Genomic DNA, 16,532 nt, shown 5'->3' with positions numbered 1-16,532 from the left:
CATTGAATCTGGATTTTTGGGTGGAACACTATTCTGTCAGAAAACTCTTGACTAGCTCTAGCTGCAGCACAAGAATATCGATAGAATAGAGAAGGTATGTGTGATTTCTGTATTAATCCTTGCTTTTAAATTGCATCCTTTGTAGATTTCATCGTGAAGGGAGCATCAGCCCAGCTTCCACTCTGACTGCAATTGAAGCCAAGTTGGCAAATTTGTTTCAGTCTGATTTCCTTTCACTCTTGGCCACATTCCAGTAAGGGTCTGATCAAATTTTTTCTTGTTATTTTTATGACCAATTGTGAGCTAGAACTGTTGAAGGTGCTAAAATAGAGAGAATCCATGAACACTGGAAATACAAATTTAGAATGAAAGAGAAGGAGTTTTTACAGGAGACAATGTTTTAGGCCCTGATCCTGCAATATGCAGGGGTGCAACTGTGTGGATCCCCCTGCAGGGTTATTGATGTTGCATAGGTTGATATCAGTTGGACTCTGCAGTGGGGTTCTGTACAGATAAGATCCCTTTGCAGGCCTGGAGCCTTAGCAAGGGTTCCAGATGCTAATCAAGATCTCATTAAAAGCATCCATATTATTGAGAAAGTGGCATCATCACCGACCTCCTTTTCAGAGAAGTGTGAGTGATTGTAAAGAAATGACCACTCTTAGTTTATTTTGTTAAAACATATATTTTTAGGCATTTGCGGGCCCCTAGTAGACCTTTCTGCCTCGTAGTGAGAGTTGCCCCATAGGGCCTGACCCTGCAAAGTGCAGGGTGCCCTCAGTCCCCATGAGAGCAGGCAAAACTGAAGTGCCAGATCCTCAGCCCCACTTTGCCACTTTTGCCTGCTCCTGCAGGGTAAAGATGACAGAAAGGTGGCTTAAATAGCCAGTTGAGGATGCTCCTTATGGAGGTGAACCCCTGGGTGGTATAGAACTGGGGAAGCTGGCTATGCATCACCCACTCCTGGCACCCCCACTGTATGGTGTGTGGCTGGAGTGCTCTGTGTTATGAAGAGCTTTGCTCATTACTCCCTCAAGCTGCTAGAACTTGTGCTGGTGGCTCCTAGGGTCAAGGAAGGTGCTGGAAAACCACCTATGCCCACTCTCTCCTTAGCTGCATGAGGCTGTGGTGTCCCTTGGGATTTGCCCACAGTTACAAATAGATCCCAGGCCCTGTGTTTATTACTGCGGGAGCTCAGCTAGAAACTGGGACTCTCTGTGGTACAGGCCTTGCCTTGAGGGAGCTGATGGATTTGTTCTTAGTCATAGACAGACCGTTAAAATCACTGTTTAGCCTGTAACTCTTGCCAGTGTGCCTTTTAAATGATTCACTGGTGTGTTCAGTCAGCGCGTTCTGTTAAGATGCAAGTCATTGAAGGTTTCCGACTGATATGCCATACACTGGGGTAATCAATAGATAGACTGCGGGCCAAACCCGGACAGCCAGATGCTTTTGAACCCCAAAATCTTTTTATTTACTTATTATTATTATCATTATTGTTGATTTTTATTTTCTGTGGAGTCTGACCCTTGACTATACCTTGACCATGAAATTTGGACCTTGACAAAAAAATAATTGACTGCCCCTCAGCTCTCAAGGAATTCCCCAATGCATAGTCAGACTAGTCCAACTTTCCTGGAGACAGGATTTAGGGCAGTGACCACTTTTCATGTATAGCTGAGGTAAAGGAAGTAGGAATTCTCCCTTACAGCCTCATATGGGGAGTAGTCTCCCTGGTGCCTGCACCCTCCCTGACCAATGGATTCAGGAATCATCATATTTGCTGGTTCTTTTCTCTTGCCAGCTGACCCACTGTCTGCTCTCTGTGTAGCAGCTGTGCATAAAGTAAACCCTGGAAAGATGGACTCCTCAAGTCATGCCCCATTTGTGCACAGTGCAGCCAGACCACTTCTCCTGTGGCAGGGCCTTGTACACTTGTGGAAGAAGGGGCAGGGTTTGCCCCTTATCGCACAAGGTACGTAACATAGAAGAAACCTTGGAATGGTATTGGGCTGTCTATCTGAGTCATGAAATGTCGGCCAAAATGATCTTATAGTTGTGTCCTTTCACTAATCTAGGGCTCACTTGTTTTCACTATGCAGGATAATATGTTTTCTGAACACCATTGGGTCTGATCCCTTTTTCTGTATTTCTCAGAAAAATTGACAGGTTGGAGAGAGAGGTCATTAGTCAGCAGGAGTTTCAAGCAGCAATTGAGAGCAGGTAAGAATGAGTTTCTTTTGTTCCCTTCATTTATGATCATGAAGTTGTTGTACACAAGTTTTAATTTCATAGGGATGTTTCTTTAACACTCAGCTTTTCACATTGCCTGCCACTGCATGTTTCCGTGGCATGAACACATGGCATTTCAGTGTCGGTGAGGCCATGTGAAATGACCAAAGGCGTTGAGGAGGAAGGGAAATAATAGGTTTTTTTTGAGTCACCTTTTTCTCTTTCAAACTACAGTTGTGTGAAAAGAGCAGTTTGAATCTTCTTAAGATAAAAAAGGGGGGTGTTATATAAAAAATAACTGGATCTGACTCTCCATTGGTTTTATGCCAGTGCAACCCCGGTGTTTTCAATGGAGTGGAACCACTTTAAAATTGGTGTAATGGAGCAGAGAATCAGGCCCTCTCAGTGCCTTACACCAATTAAAACTGATAAATGATAAAACAAAGGCCTGATCCTGCAAGGTCCTAATCACCTTCAGTTCCCACTGAAGTCAGTGGGAGTGAGGTACTTGGCTTCTCACAGGATCAGGCTTTAACAGAACGTAACAGAATCTCCAATCCGTAAAATAAAATCACTCCCAAACCTGGCCAAACAAACATGCCCTCTGCCTTGAAATGATCACTCTCCGTTCATAGTGTATTGAAAACCTAGACCAGGTGGTTTGTTGTTGATTATCCCTTGATCATATTTGACCATTCTTAGATACCATGGTTTCTCCCTTAGTTCTACTTATTTGCTTCTAAATTAAATTCCGCTATCATTGGGTATATGGTCTGCTTCTTCTAAACAAAATGGTGGAAGGGGAAAGTTTATATGAAAAACAAAATGGCTAGTCTTTGGTTTGCTGAAGGTGTGCTGCATGATCCTCTCATTGGGACAGGATTGGCACCACACTACAAAAAGAGTCATGACTGTGGACAGAAAATTAATGTGGACTGATAGATAAAAATTGACTGTGCATCTCAATTCAATGCATGTAGCAGTTTTCTTGCTGTGTGGTTCCTGTTTCCACCTTGTACTGGCAGCAAGGCTACCTATTTATATTCCATTTCACTAGGTTTTTATACCGTGTCCAGCTCCAATATAATATTTCTGCTTCACCGTAATTACCTTTGAAAAATGAACCACAATAAAGAGTTATGTGTGCAAACGTTTCAATTTGATTTTTTTAAAGCAAGTTTTGTTAATGTTGAAACATCTTTGCCACTAGATGGCGGAGTGCCCTTTGTTTAGGGGAAGCCATCAGTCTTGCTTGCAGATGTTTGGCTGGATTCAGTGTTCCTTATCTATGCTCAATCAGGCAAAATTTCCACTGATTGGTTTGAGTGAAGAGAGGGTAAAGAGTACTGTCAGTAAGTGTATAGCTCTTCATCTGCGCTAACATGTATTTTTACCTTAAATATTCCCGAGCACAATAGATATCTTAACTAAATTCAGCTTATAAAAGGACACGAGATAGAGTTTGTCAAAGATAATAAAGTATAAACAGAAGAAAAGCTTTCAGAGTAGCAGCCGTGTTAGTCTGTATTCGCAAAAAGAAAAGGAGTACTTGTGGCACCTTAGAGACTAACCAATTTATTTGAGCATAAGCTTTTGTGAGCTACAGCTCACTTCATCGGATGCATTCAGTGGAAAATACAGTGGGGAGATTTATATACATAGAGAACATGAAACAATGGATGTTACCATACACACTGTAACGAGAGTGATCAGGTAAGGTGAGCTATTACCAGCAGGAGAGCGGCGGGGGTGGGGTGGGGGAACCTATTGTAGTGATAATCAAGGTGGGCCATTTCCAGCAGTTGACAAGAATGTCTGAGGAACAGTGCGGGGTGGGGGAAAATAAATATGGGGGGAAATAGTTTCACTTTGTGTAATGACCCATCCACTCCCAGTCTTTATTCAAGCCTAAGTTAATTGTATCCAGTTTGCAAATTAATTCCAATTCAGCAGTCTCTCGTTGGAGTCTGTTTTTGAAGTTTTTTTGTTGAAGAATTGCCACTTTTAGGTCTGTAATTGAGTGACCAAAGAGATTGAAGTGTTCTCTCACTGGTTTTTGAATGTTATAATACTTGACGTCTGATTTGTGTCCATTTATTCTTTTACGTAGAGACTGTCTAGTTTGACCAATGTACATGGCAGAGGGGCATTGCTGGCACATGATGGCATATATCACATTGGTAGATATGCAGGTGAACGAGCCGTTGATAGTGTGGCTGATGTGATTAGGCCCTATGATGGTATCCCCTGAATAGATATGTGGACACAGTTGGCAACGGGCTTTGTTGCAAGGGTAGGTTCCTGGGTTAGTGTCTTTGTTGTTTGGTGTGTGGTTGCTGGTGAGTATTTGCTTCAGGTTGGGGGGCTGTCTGTAAGCAAGGACTAGCCTGTCTCCCAAGATCTGTGAGAGTGACGGGTCGTCCTTCAGGATAGGTTGTAGATCCTTGATGATGCGCTGGAGAGGTTTTAGTTGGGGGCTGAAGGAGATGGCTAGTGGCGTTCTGTTGTTTTCTTTATTGGGCCTGTCCTGTAGTAAGTAACTTCTGGGTACTCTTCTGGCTCTGTCAATCTGTTTCTTCACTTCAGCAGATGGGTATTGTAGTTGTAAGAATGCTTGATAGAGATCTTGTAGGTGTTTGTCTCTGTCTGAGGGGTTGGAGCAAGTGCGGTTGTATCGTAGAGCTTGGCTGTAGACAATGGATCATGTGGTGTGGTCTGGATGAAAGTTGGAGGCATGTAGGTAGGAATACCGGTCAGTAGGTTTCCGGTATAGGGTGGTGTTTATGTGACCATTGCTTATTAGCACCGTAGTGTCCAGAAAGTGGATCTCTTGTGTGGACTGGTCCAGGCTGAGGTTGATGGTGGGATGGGAATTGTTGAAATCATGGTGGAATTCCTCAAGGGCTTCTTTTCCATGGGTCCAGATGATGAAGATGTCATCAATGTAGCGCAAGTAGAGTAGGGGCATTAGGGGACGAGAGCTGAGGAAGCGTTGTTCTAAGTCAGCCATAAAAATGTTGGCATACTGTGGGGCCATGCGGGTACCCATAGCAGTGCCACTGATTTGAAGGTATACATTGTCCTCAAATGTGAAATAGTTATGGGTGAGGAGAAAGTCACATAGTTCAGCCACCAGGTTTGCCGTGATATTATCGGGGATACTGTTCCTGACGGCTTGTAGTCCATCTTTGTGTGGAATGTTGGTGTAGAGGGCTTCTACATCCATAGTGGCCAGGATGGTGTTTTCAGGAAGACCTCCGATGGATTGTAGTTTCCTCAGGAAGTCAGTGGTGTCTCGAAGATAGCAGATAGAATTTAAACACACACTTCACTTCTCTACAAAAGAAAAAGGACACTAAACTATCTAAACTACTACATGCCACAAGGGGCCACAACAGTGGTTCCCTTAACCCACCCAGCAATATTGTTAATCTATCCAACTATACTCTTACGACAGATTCTTCTGCTGGGCTATCTCGGGGCCTCTCCTTCTGCCCCTCCACCCCCACAAACATGATACAGTTCTGTGGTGACCTAGAATCCTGTTTTCAACGTCTCCAACTCAAGGAATAGTTCCAACACACCTCTGAACAACATACTAACCCACAGAGACCTTCCTACCAAGACTACAAAAAGAAGGATTCTGGGTGGACTCCTCCTGAAGGTTGAAACCACAGACTGGACTTCTACATAGAGTGCTTCCGCTGACGTGCACTGGCTGAAATTGTGGAAAAGCAGCATCACTTGCCCCATAACCTCAGCCGTGCAGAACACAATGCCATCCACAGCCTCAGAAACAGCTCTGACATCATAATCAAAAAGGTTGACAAAGGAGGTGCTCTTGTCATCATGAATAGGTCGGAATATGAACAAGAGGCTGCTAGGCAGCTCTCCAACACCACTTTCTACAAGCCATTACCCTCTGATCCCACTGAGGGTTACCAAAAGAAACTTCACCATTTGCTCAAGAAACTCCCTGAAAAAGCACAAGAACAAATCCTCACAGACACACCTCTGGAACCCCGACCTGGGGTATTCTATCTGCTACCCAAGATCCATAAACCTGGAAATCCTGGATGCCCCATCATCTCAGGCATTGGCACCCTGACAGCAGGATTGTCTGGCTGTGTAGACTCCCTCCTCAGGCCTTACGCTACCAGCGCTCCCAGCTATCTTCGAGACACCACTGACTTCCTGAGGAAACTACAATCCATCGGAGGTCTTCCTGAAAACACCATCCTAGCCACTATGGATGTAGAAGCCCTCTACACCAACATTCCACACAAAGATGGACTACAAGCCGTCAGGAACAGTATCCCCGATAATATCACGGCAAACCTGGTGGCTGAACTATGTGACTTTCTCCTCACCCATAACTATTTCACATTTGGGGACAATGTATATCTTCAAATCAGTGGCACTGCTATGGGTACCTGCATGGCCCCACAGTATGCCAACATTTTTATGGCTGATTTAGAACAATGCTTCCTCAGCTCTCGTCCCCTAATGCCCCTACTCTACTTGCGCTACATTGATGACATCTTCATCATCTGGACCCATGGAAAAGAAGCCTTTGAGGAATTCCACCATGATTTCAACAATTCCCATCCCACCATCAACCTCAGCCTGGAGCAGTCCACACAAGAGATCCACTTCTGGATCCATTCTGATTGCAACTAAATCGCAAGTCAGTTGCTGCGATTTCTTCAGAGAATCTTTGCCCCGGTGCACAACCCACACACACACTACACCAAATCCTGAAATACTTGATCAAGCCTTCAGATAAACAGGAGAGAAGAATTTTGAGTACTGGGCTGAGTGAAGACTTATGAATTTGGCCCAGGATACTTTATGCTGGCAATTTCTGCTCAGTCTAAAGACCTTGTTAGCATCTCAAAAGAGGGAATGGGTCTGATTCTCCATTTGGTCACATCAGTTTCACCTGACTGTACCTCCACTGATTTCAGTGGGGTAGCACTGGTGCAAAACTGGTATAATCATATGGAGAATCAGGCCCCAAGACCTTACATTTATGTTGCGGTTATTATGGAGTCTCAAGGCTGTTAAGGAGTAGGAAGGATTCCTCATCGCCTTGTGACTCACGTACAGCTGTGCAAAGTGGATGTAAAACATCTCCATTGTGAACTGGGAGCATTACATGTCTACTGTGACTGACTCTGACCAGGTGTAAATGGCTACACTGTGATTTTTGTAGGCATCATATTTTTAATTGTTGAAACTGTACCGAATGGGAATCGAGGGTGAAATGCAGACAAAATTGAAGTCTGTGGGAGTTTTGCCATTGACTTTAGTAGGGCCAGGATTTCACCTCTATGTTATGCTATGTAGACAATCTTGACTAGAAATTTCTAAACTTCTGTACTTTGTATGTTTTTGGAAGTCTGATGCTTAAGTACCAAAGAGTTGGGTCCCTTAAAAAGCATGTGTAAAAATTAACAAAGATTTTGTCTGGGCATGTAACATTCCAAATACAGCTGTTCAAAAAACAGGAAAATGATTTCAGAAAGATTTCAATGTTTTGAAGTATCTCCTTTGCAGGGTTTAAAATGGACCCATTTCCCATTTAATCAAACTTTCTAACAAAATCATGATCAACATGTTCAATTTATCAAAATCCAGGGGATTTTTCTTTTTATTGAAAATTACATTTTTGGTAGATGAAAAATTTTGATAATGATTTAAAAATGATTTTGATTTTTTTAAAAGTGTGGTAGAAAAAACTGTAAAAAACCAAATTCAGTAACTTCAACTCTTTTTGAAAATGTTTTGTTTGAGAAGAGAGGCTATTTTTTGACAAATAAATTTTTCATGGAAAAAGTTTTGACCTGCTCTGATTGTCACTGATTGTGTGACTGTTGTGCTCTGTCCCTCCCTGTCTTCTCCCCACAAGCTGAAGTTGCCCAAGCTTTCTGTTGAGGCACTTCTCCATGAGCATTTTGAATACGCAAAATTTTGGAAGATGAAAACGTTGTGCTCTAAGCAGATATCACAAGCCATCCTGGAAAAACTCTTTTGAGGCCTCAAAACTTTGCAAAGTGTCATTTTCTGGGACTTGAAAAATCACCTGAACATAATTAGCCAAAAAATTGCACTAAATTTTATAAACCATGTAAGTAATTTTTCTCCATCACATTCATCATTCTTTTTTTAATGTTGGTCTATATTAAATTTTACAAAGGCAAATCCTGTCATAATGGGTGAGGGGGAAAGCTGGGTAGCATTGCATGGTGAGTTGCACTGTAAAACATTTGTGGTGCCAGGGAGTTCCTTCTATTGCAGGTTACAATATCATCCATGGGGCTGTCTCCTCATATTGTGCAACGCTGTTTGCTGCTCCTTTTTTCAGGAGCAGCTTGCTCATAGTAATTGCTACCAGCTTGATCTTGTTAGGAATGGCAGCATACACGCTTGTTGGATCATGATTGGGGCCTTTAGGCATCACTGATGTGTAAATAATTCATAATAATTTTGTCCCAGCCCTGCCCATGTTCCTGGAAACCCACACCCTTTGTGGGAATGGCACACATTTGTTCTCATTGGCCGGATGTACCCACTAGCATAGTCAATTGTGCCAAGGTGAAATTCTTTCAGGCTGCCTGCATCGCATGCGGTGTGGCTGTTGGGCTGGTTTTTTGCTTGTTATATTTTCTGCCTTGTACACCTGCAAGCTTTAGTCCATATTATATAATACTTCTGCCTTTCACTAGCATAAATAAAGTCAGGTAAATTATTTAATTTTTCCAATCCTTTTCCAGAGAAAACACTTTTCACGGGGCAAAATCCTTTCCCTTGCTTGCTCTTTTGTGTGGCTCCTCAGCGTTGCTATCTGTGAGCATACCACTTGTTTCCTAATTACTTACTTATTTATCCCATAACTACAATGTATTCCTAGGTCTAACTATTAAAACCCCACCCAAACCCTCTGCTATTGCTTCTCCAGGTTAGGGGAAATGGTCCCTCCTGCAAGCTTCAGCTGGCAAACCCGGAAATTCTTCCTGGTTTTGGAAATTGTTCCTTAAGGGAATTCTACTCTCAACAAATATTTCTCATTCCTTTTGAGAACATGTTTTCCTGCCTCCCTTTTCACCCGGGGACTATTGTGGGGTGCATTTCCACCCATGGCACCCTTGGTGGGGGCCAGTTCAGCTCTCAGGGCCTCAAGTGTACTCTAAATCATGCTGATTAGTAACTGCCCCCAACTGGCCTTTCTGCCCGCTGGGGATCTCAGGAGCATAGCAGTGGTCCAGCCACTCACCCTCCCTGGCTGCATCCCAGATACTCTCCCTATGCGGGGCCTGTGAAGGAGGATGACAGAGTCATTTCTGCCAGTTCTACAACATCCAGGGTTTCCTCTGAGCGAATCCCCTTCTGGGCTATTAAGCTGGCTTTCCACTTGCTTTGTGCTGCTGGAGCAGCTCAAAAGAGATGGAATGGGGGCTCAAGATCTGGCCCTGTACTTTCAGTAACGAATGTGTGATTCCCATTAGTAAGTTTACTGCTGTCATTTTAAAATGAAACTGAACCCATTGTTATTAGAGGCTGCTTTGAACTATAAAGGACTTTGTAAAGCTTCCCAGGTGCTCTTGAGAGGGCACTGCATAAGGGGTGTGTGTGTGTGTGTGTGTGTGTTTGCCTGCCCTTTTTTCTGTTTGTGAATTACTCACAAATTGAATGATTTAAAAAAAAATTGATATGTTCATTATTCCAAATTATTCTGTGAATGGTTTTATGTGAACACATCTGGAGGTAAGACTAGATGGCCATGAGGATCCCTTCTGGCCTTAATATTGATAACTTTCATCCTGTCAATAAGCCTGCAAACTGTTGGTTGTGACTGTACATTAGAAGAGTACTCACTGTGTTGATTAGTCTCCTGGTATCATTCATGCTCCTTGGTTGAATGACTGAAACTTTGATAAGCCGAGGAAGGGCTTTTGGTTTGCACTTTTGGTTTGCACCGGTGAGTGAATCCATAGTTGCCAAGTAGTCACAAGGTTTTTATTCTCTGCAAATATTTGGTGAGCAAACATGTACGTGTCTGAATATCTGGAGCGGGGACTGATAGAAACATCAGTGAAGCAAGTGTTTTAATTTGAAGTTTTCCTTTCTTGTTAAAATAAAAATCAGATGAGGAGTCTCAGAAATCTTTACCATGAATGCTTAAAAGTCCTTCCCTCGCAAAGTTACTAATGGTTTTTGCAGAGAACAATGAGCCTCTAGGGATTTGGGTTTGAAACTGAGACAGGGACACAACAGAAACAAATCTGATGGTCTTTTATTTAGCGTCAAAATACAATAGTCTGTGTGAGCCCCATCACCTCCCCGCTGCCCAACACTATTGTATACGAAGCTAAATGTTTATATTCCTTCCAATGGGGATACAAAGGGACTCTAAATCCTCCCATCTTCATCCCTTTCTTTTCACACTGCTTCACTGGAATGCATTTTTCATTGCTTTCATTACTATTAATTAATAAAAATGATAAGATACTTGTACTGTAGTGAATGGTTCAAATGTAATTGTAATCTGATTATAGCATTTCTGTCCTGCTCTACAGCTGTTACCTATTACAGAAGTAAGGGAGACTCTCTGAATTCAAGAACACATTCCAGCTTGTTCACTCCCTTCTATTCTGTTTAGATCCCCCAGGACTGATTTATAATCCTCCCTGAAACAGAAACAAAACAAACCTGATTCTAATTTAGGACCAGATTCTGGCTGCATCATATGTATGTGCTTGGGAGGGGCTGGGTGTACAAGGTGATTTCTCACCCACCTTGCACATGCAACAATTATCTAGACTGTTGGTGCTTGCAGTCACTGAGCACAAGGGATTATATTTGTGCCACACAGTGAATGCTCTAAGTTTTATGTGTGTGCAAGTTCATTTGTTTTTTTTAAATAGATGGTAGCGTTTCTATAAATATTTTATTTTTTAAGCTTGTGCGCTATGGCTAGTCCTAAAATCAGTCCATTTTCTGAAATATCAAGCACCATGGAGCAGCTGAAAGATCTAAGTTTTGTGAAGCTGTATATATATGTGTGTGTGTGTAGCTGTATTGTGTTTATATATAGCCTATTTTATATTTATATATATATATATATATATATATATATATATATATATATATATAAGGCAATATAAGCACAATACAGCAATTGTGATAAAAAATATAATGACAATACAGCTACACTCATACCAAAAAGGGAGGACTAATGGGGGCCAGAGCTACTGCTCATCCCAGAGAGGGCGTGACTTGATCATCCTTCACACTGGCTAGCAGCTGGAGGCTGACATATAGGAGAGTGCGTGCTACCATCTTTTAAATGATGTTGTAGTGCTGCTTTGGAGCCTGCTTCCCTTACCCTGATGAAAGTTTGTGTGCCTGTGTCTCATGTAAAGCAGAAAGCCTCCAGTGGCTGGTGCTTGGGCATTGTGCCTCTGTACCACCCTCCCCCACCCCCCGCATCTCCAGCCACTACACCCTGCTTTCTTCCGCTACTGCTCATATGCTGCATCTCCAGGCATTCCCCTCTTGCAGCTCATCACTGACTCTCAAAGCCCCAACAGAACCCTCAGTCTCTGAACTGAGTCATAGGCCATTCACATTAAAATTTAGGATATGTCTACCCAGCATCTGGAAGGTGTAATTCTTTGAGTGCTTGCTCATGTGCATTCCATGTTAGGTGTGTGTGCTTGCCACACACACCAGTGCTGGAAGTTTTTTCCTCCGTGGTATCCGTAGGGGACTGGCTGTGGCGCCCCCTGGAGTGGCGTGTACATGCTGTAGTATAAGGGGCACCGCTGGCTTCATTCAATGTGTCGCACAAACATTTTTGCCTGTAAAATAGTTGTATATCATTAGGTTACCCTTAGTGTTAGTTCTAGTTAGTTGGTCCCAGACGGGACTCAGCCTAAGGATGGTCATGCCCCTGTCTCCAGGCTTGAAGCCATGTGATCGTTGTAAGTGGCCTATGCCCATCAGAGAGGTGTTTGAAGTGTGCTTTCCCAGGGCTGGTAAGTTCAGACCCAACTATATTGTTTCCCAAAATTATTGGGAATCTATTCTTTAATATATCCTTAGATAACTAAGAATGTTTATAGATGGGCAAAATAACTTTGTTTCAGAACAGATGGATCTGTTGGTTATTAATAAATAACCAGCCAGTTTGTTGTTGGAAAAGTAAGCAATCATAACTACCCTTTGAAACTGAAGAAAATATTTAAATCTGTTACTTAAAATAAGTCATTTAAGGAGCTGTCTTGAGATAGACCATTTAACCAATATTAAGAAGAATCTTAATTCCAGTAAAATTCCACTGTTTCTCTATTTATTGTTGTTTAGCTCTGTCTCCTCTGCGGGAATACATGGTCTAAGTCAATGGTCCCCAACCTTTCTTGTGGGAATAGCATATTCCCCAGACTGTGGTGGGCGCCAGACAAAATGCTGCTGCTGAAAAGCGGCAGCGGCAAGAAGCGTCACCGCCAAAATGCCACCGAGAAATGACAACGTTTCTCGGCGGCATTTTGGCGGCGGGGTGTCCTGCAGGCACACCGCGTTGGGGACCCCTGGTCTAAGCACTTAATGATTAACAGGAAAAACTGTTAGTCTTTTAAATTACAACAGTATTTAAACATTCCAACAAAATAATTACAAGAGTTTTAAATCTAATCCTTTGGCAGTGTTTTAGTTAACTACCTCTCACAAATCCATGTTGCAGTCTTGGGGATGTTTCCTAGAGTTTTTTTCTTGAGACTTCTGTTTTCTCTTATCTTTTGTCTGTCGGCTTGCTTGTAGAAATGGCCAGGATGAGTTGTGAAGTGATTGCTGTCTAAGCAGAGTAGAAGGCAGTGTGAGTGTGGGGTGCTCACCTTATTTTCATTAAATTATAGGGAATTACACCTTCTTCATGCTTGTTTAGATTCAAATTGGTGGTTGTTGTCACTCTTTCACTGGCTCCATGCCTCTGGGGTTTGCTTAGGTGACACTTTCAGCTCCTGAATATGCAGTCTGTTTAATGAATATGCAATATTTCTTTAATTGCCTTTGTTTTTCTTGACAGGTTTCAGAGTAACAGCCGTGTTAGTCTGTATTCGCAAAAAGAAAAGGAGTACTTGTGGCACCTTAGAGACTACCCAATTTATTTGAGCATGAGCTTTCGTGAGCTACAGCTCACTTCATCGGGTGCATTTCACTTCATCGGATGCAGTAGCTCACGAAAGCTCATGCTCAAATAAATTGGTTAGTCTCTAAGGTGCCACAAGTACTCCTTTTCTTTTTGTTTTTCTTGTGGCAGGAAAGATCCAGAGTGTTAAAACTAACTTTAAAAGTTTTCTTTTTATTCAGTCCATTTTCTGCGATTTTTTTTAAACATCTATGAATGTTTGACAGGAACTGAAATTCTGTTTTTGAAAAGTCCAAACATTCCTGTTTACAAGAGTCTTTAATTCTCAAAACAGTCTTATAAAATTAAACAACTCTTAGAAAATTTTAGCCTAAGTTCTTGACTCTGCCTGACAATTTGAGAAACAAAGATTTTCTTGTCTTCCTGCTTTTAGGAGAGAGGGTTTGCTTGCAGATACCAGTGATTGATTAATTCCCCATTAATATAAATATTCTATACTTAAATAGCTTCTTACATTACTAATTAGTCTAGCATTGAATGACGTTGCTATAGTTGTACATAACACATCACTATTCATATAACAATAATATCAGACAGTTTTATTAAATGAAGGTTTATATTTAGATACAAAATATTTGCAAATATAAATACTGAAAGAAGCTTATGCCACCTTAAGCATTTGAGATACAACAAAGGTTTTCACCTTTAAGTGGAAATATGAGTTGGAAGTAGCCATATCTTTTGTAAGACAAAGGAAAGATTAAAGGAGCTTTGCAACAACTAAACAGGTGACACAAGCCTTCAAGTATCTCAGTCTGTAAACACCACAGAAGGAGAGGAATTGGTTAATGTGGTATGTTGGGGAATAACTAAGAGCAATGGGATGAAATTAAGAATGGAAAAGTTTAGGCTATCAGAAAAAACTTCCTGCCAACGAGATGTTTTAGGTTGCAGAACAAACTGATAAGTGAAGTGTAGTCGCTTCAGTCATTTAAAAGTAGGCTGGATAAAGCACTATAAATGTACTATGAGGAACACTGCTCATAAGCGGAGAGAGATAGTAAATACACTAACAGGTCTTTTTCGTGTTCAGATTCTTCAGGTTTGTCTAAACACAGAAGTTGCACTGGTTCAACTACAGATGTGATATTGAACCAGAGCAGTTCTATATGGAGACCCTTACATCTGTTTAAACCTAACCTATATCAGTTTAGATCATGCCCTGCACAGCCTCTCTGCCAGCTGGAGATTGGTAGAGTGCAGCACACTCCAGCCATGCCCCCTCTCTTCGAATAGATCCTATCCTCTCTCCTGCGAGACTTGTGTCACCAGACCTGCTCCTGGCTTGTGGATTTGCTGGAGCCTTGCACAGGAATGACTAAACTACACACGGTGATGAATCAGGCTCTAACTCAGGGATGATTCATTACTTTATCATTTCCCCTGGACCTCTCTGTTAACAAGTCTCTCGTATTTTTTATCAGCTTCTATCTAAATGGGCGTAGCCCTCTGGCTAACAGATACCTGTTTCTCAAGCCCTGCCCATTGCACCTGCCTTTGAAAATATGCCCCAGAGAATTCAGTGATTCATCTGTTGTGCAGTGCTGCTGTGTGTTACTAAATAGTGGCTGCATTTGAGTGCTGAATGATGTGATCCCTGCGTTTACTGGGTTTGTATCCATTGGTTAAGTTTGTAAAGCATTAAGGATCCTTTTGGGATGAAAGGTAGAATATTGTAATTTAGCACAGTTTGGTATACGCAAAATGCCCACTTCAATAAAGGCTCTTTCCATTTCCACACCAATAGGCATAATGGATGTAATGTAGTCACAGCATGTTCCCTGAAATCCTCGGATCAGTAATATTAAATAGGTCTCTGGAATTTTAATAAGCGACACAATGTCAGAATACTATGTTGATGTAGAATCACTATACCTCTTTCGCATTGCTCGCTTTCTCCAGACCTTTCTCTTTTATATTTCCTTAATTCTCAGATGTAGTCAATAAGGCAGGAGGATAAGGCACATTTCAGAAATCGGCATAGCCCCATCTTCCTTCTCCAGTGTCACACACAACACATCATTCCTTCATCAGAAGAAAAATCCTGGACCCATCAGTAGACCAGATGTTCAGGACCAGCTCCTTTGCGTCCAGTCATGTTTGGGAAACTTGGAGCTATTCTAAGTTGCTTGCAACAGGAGGAACTCTGGAGACTTTGGTTTCACAGTTCATCTGAAGACATGGATACAGATCTTTTGTGTATGTCCCTGGTGGTTGTTTGTCCAGTCCAGAAATCTTCCAAAGATATTTTTGTGCCAACTCCAGTAGTAAGAACAGCCATACTGGGTCAGACCAATGGTCCATCTAGCCCAGTATCTTGTCTTCCAACAGTGGCCAGTGCCAGGTGCTTCAGAGGGAATGAACAGAACAGGTAATCATCAAGTCATCCACCCGTCAATATCCCCCAGTCTTTGATGCTTCACCCAGTATACACTATTCTGATCTCAATTACATCAGCCTAAATTCAGGGTAACTCTACTGGTATCAGGAGTATTATTTTGGATAGCTGGCCTGTTTCTTCAAGGCCTTTCAGACCCTCAACCTGTGTAAACTGTTGTAGCTCAATTGAAGTCAGTTTTCACCATCTGAGGATCTGGCCCTATGGTTGCATCTCATGTACTGTGGTGTCCCCACCCAATGGTTCTACAATGTGAGAGGGCCAGTCTTTCACCCCTACAGCCAGTGCTTACTTTGTGCTAGGGTTGCCAGGGCTGAGCCCCAGCACCTCTAGGCTTGCTGCATCAGTTATGACATTTAAAAAATTGCTTGAGCCCCAGCACATCTTTCATTACGAATTTAAGCACTGCCTACAGCCCTGGTTGTCTAGAGAGCTGGAAGGAAATCCTACTGCCACTTCCTGCTGCCAGCTCTCCTCTGATTGCTCGAGGGGATGGCATTCCAGTAGGGACACAGCAGGCTGAGAGTCTGGGCTCAGGATTGGGGGCCGCCTGTCTGCAGGTGACTATGAGCTTGCACCATGCTGCACTGCACATGAGGATCAACCAGAGCCAAAAGTGAAGGAGGTGTCGCTGATTGATGACTGAGGGACTGAAGTTCCAGGGGCTCTTGGATGTTTGTTTGCTGACAAAGG

The 16,532-nt window shown here is 42.4% G+C and overlaps 1 protein-coding gene across 9 annotated transcripts in view; it reads left to right on the top strand.

Moving 5' to 3' along the window:
* The window catches only part of LOC102931788 (EF-hand calcium-binding domain-containing protein 6), a 97,558-nt gene that overhangs the window by 33,660 nt on the left and 47,366 nt on the right, over positions 1–16,532 (top strand). For all 9 annotated transcript variants that reach the window (XM_043546083.1, XM_043546082.1, XM_043546076.1 and 6 more), the window contains 2 exons: positions 146–253; positions 2,158–2,223. In XM_043546083.1, the coding sequence (XP_043402018.1) occupies positions 146–253; positions 2,158–2,223 (174 nt within the window). The remainder of the gene's footprint in view (positions 1–145; positions 254–2,157; positions 2,224–16,532) is intronic.

Source organism: Chelonia mydas, chromosome 4 (genome assembly GCF_015237465.2).
Source record: "Chelonia mydas isolate rCheMyd1 chromosome 4, rCheMyd1.pri.v2, whole genome shotgun sequence".
NCBI classification, from domain to species: Eukaryota; Metazoa; Chordata; order Testudines; family Cheloniidae; genus Chelonia; species Chelonia mydas.
Note: the sequence above shows the minus strand (reverse complement) of the source record. Positions and strands in the feature narration are given on the sequence as shown.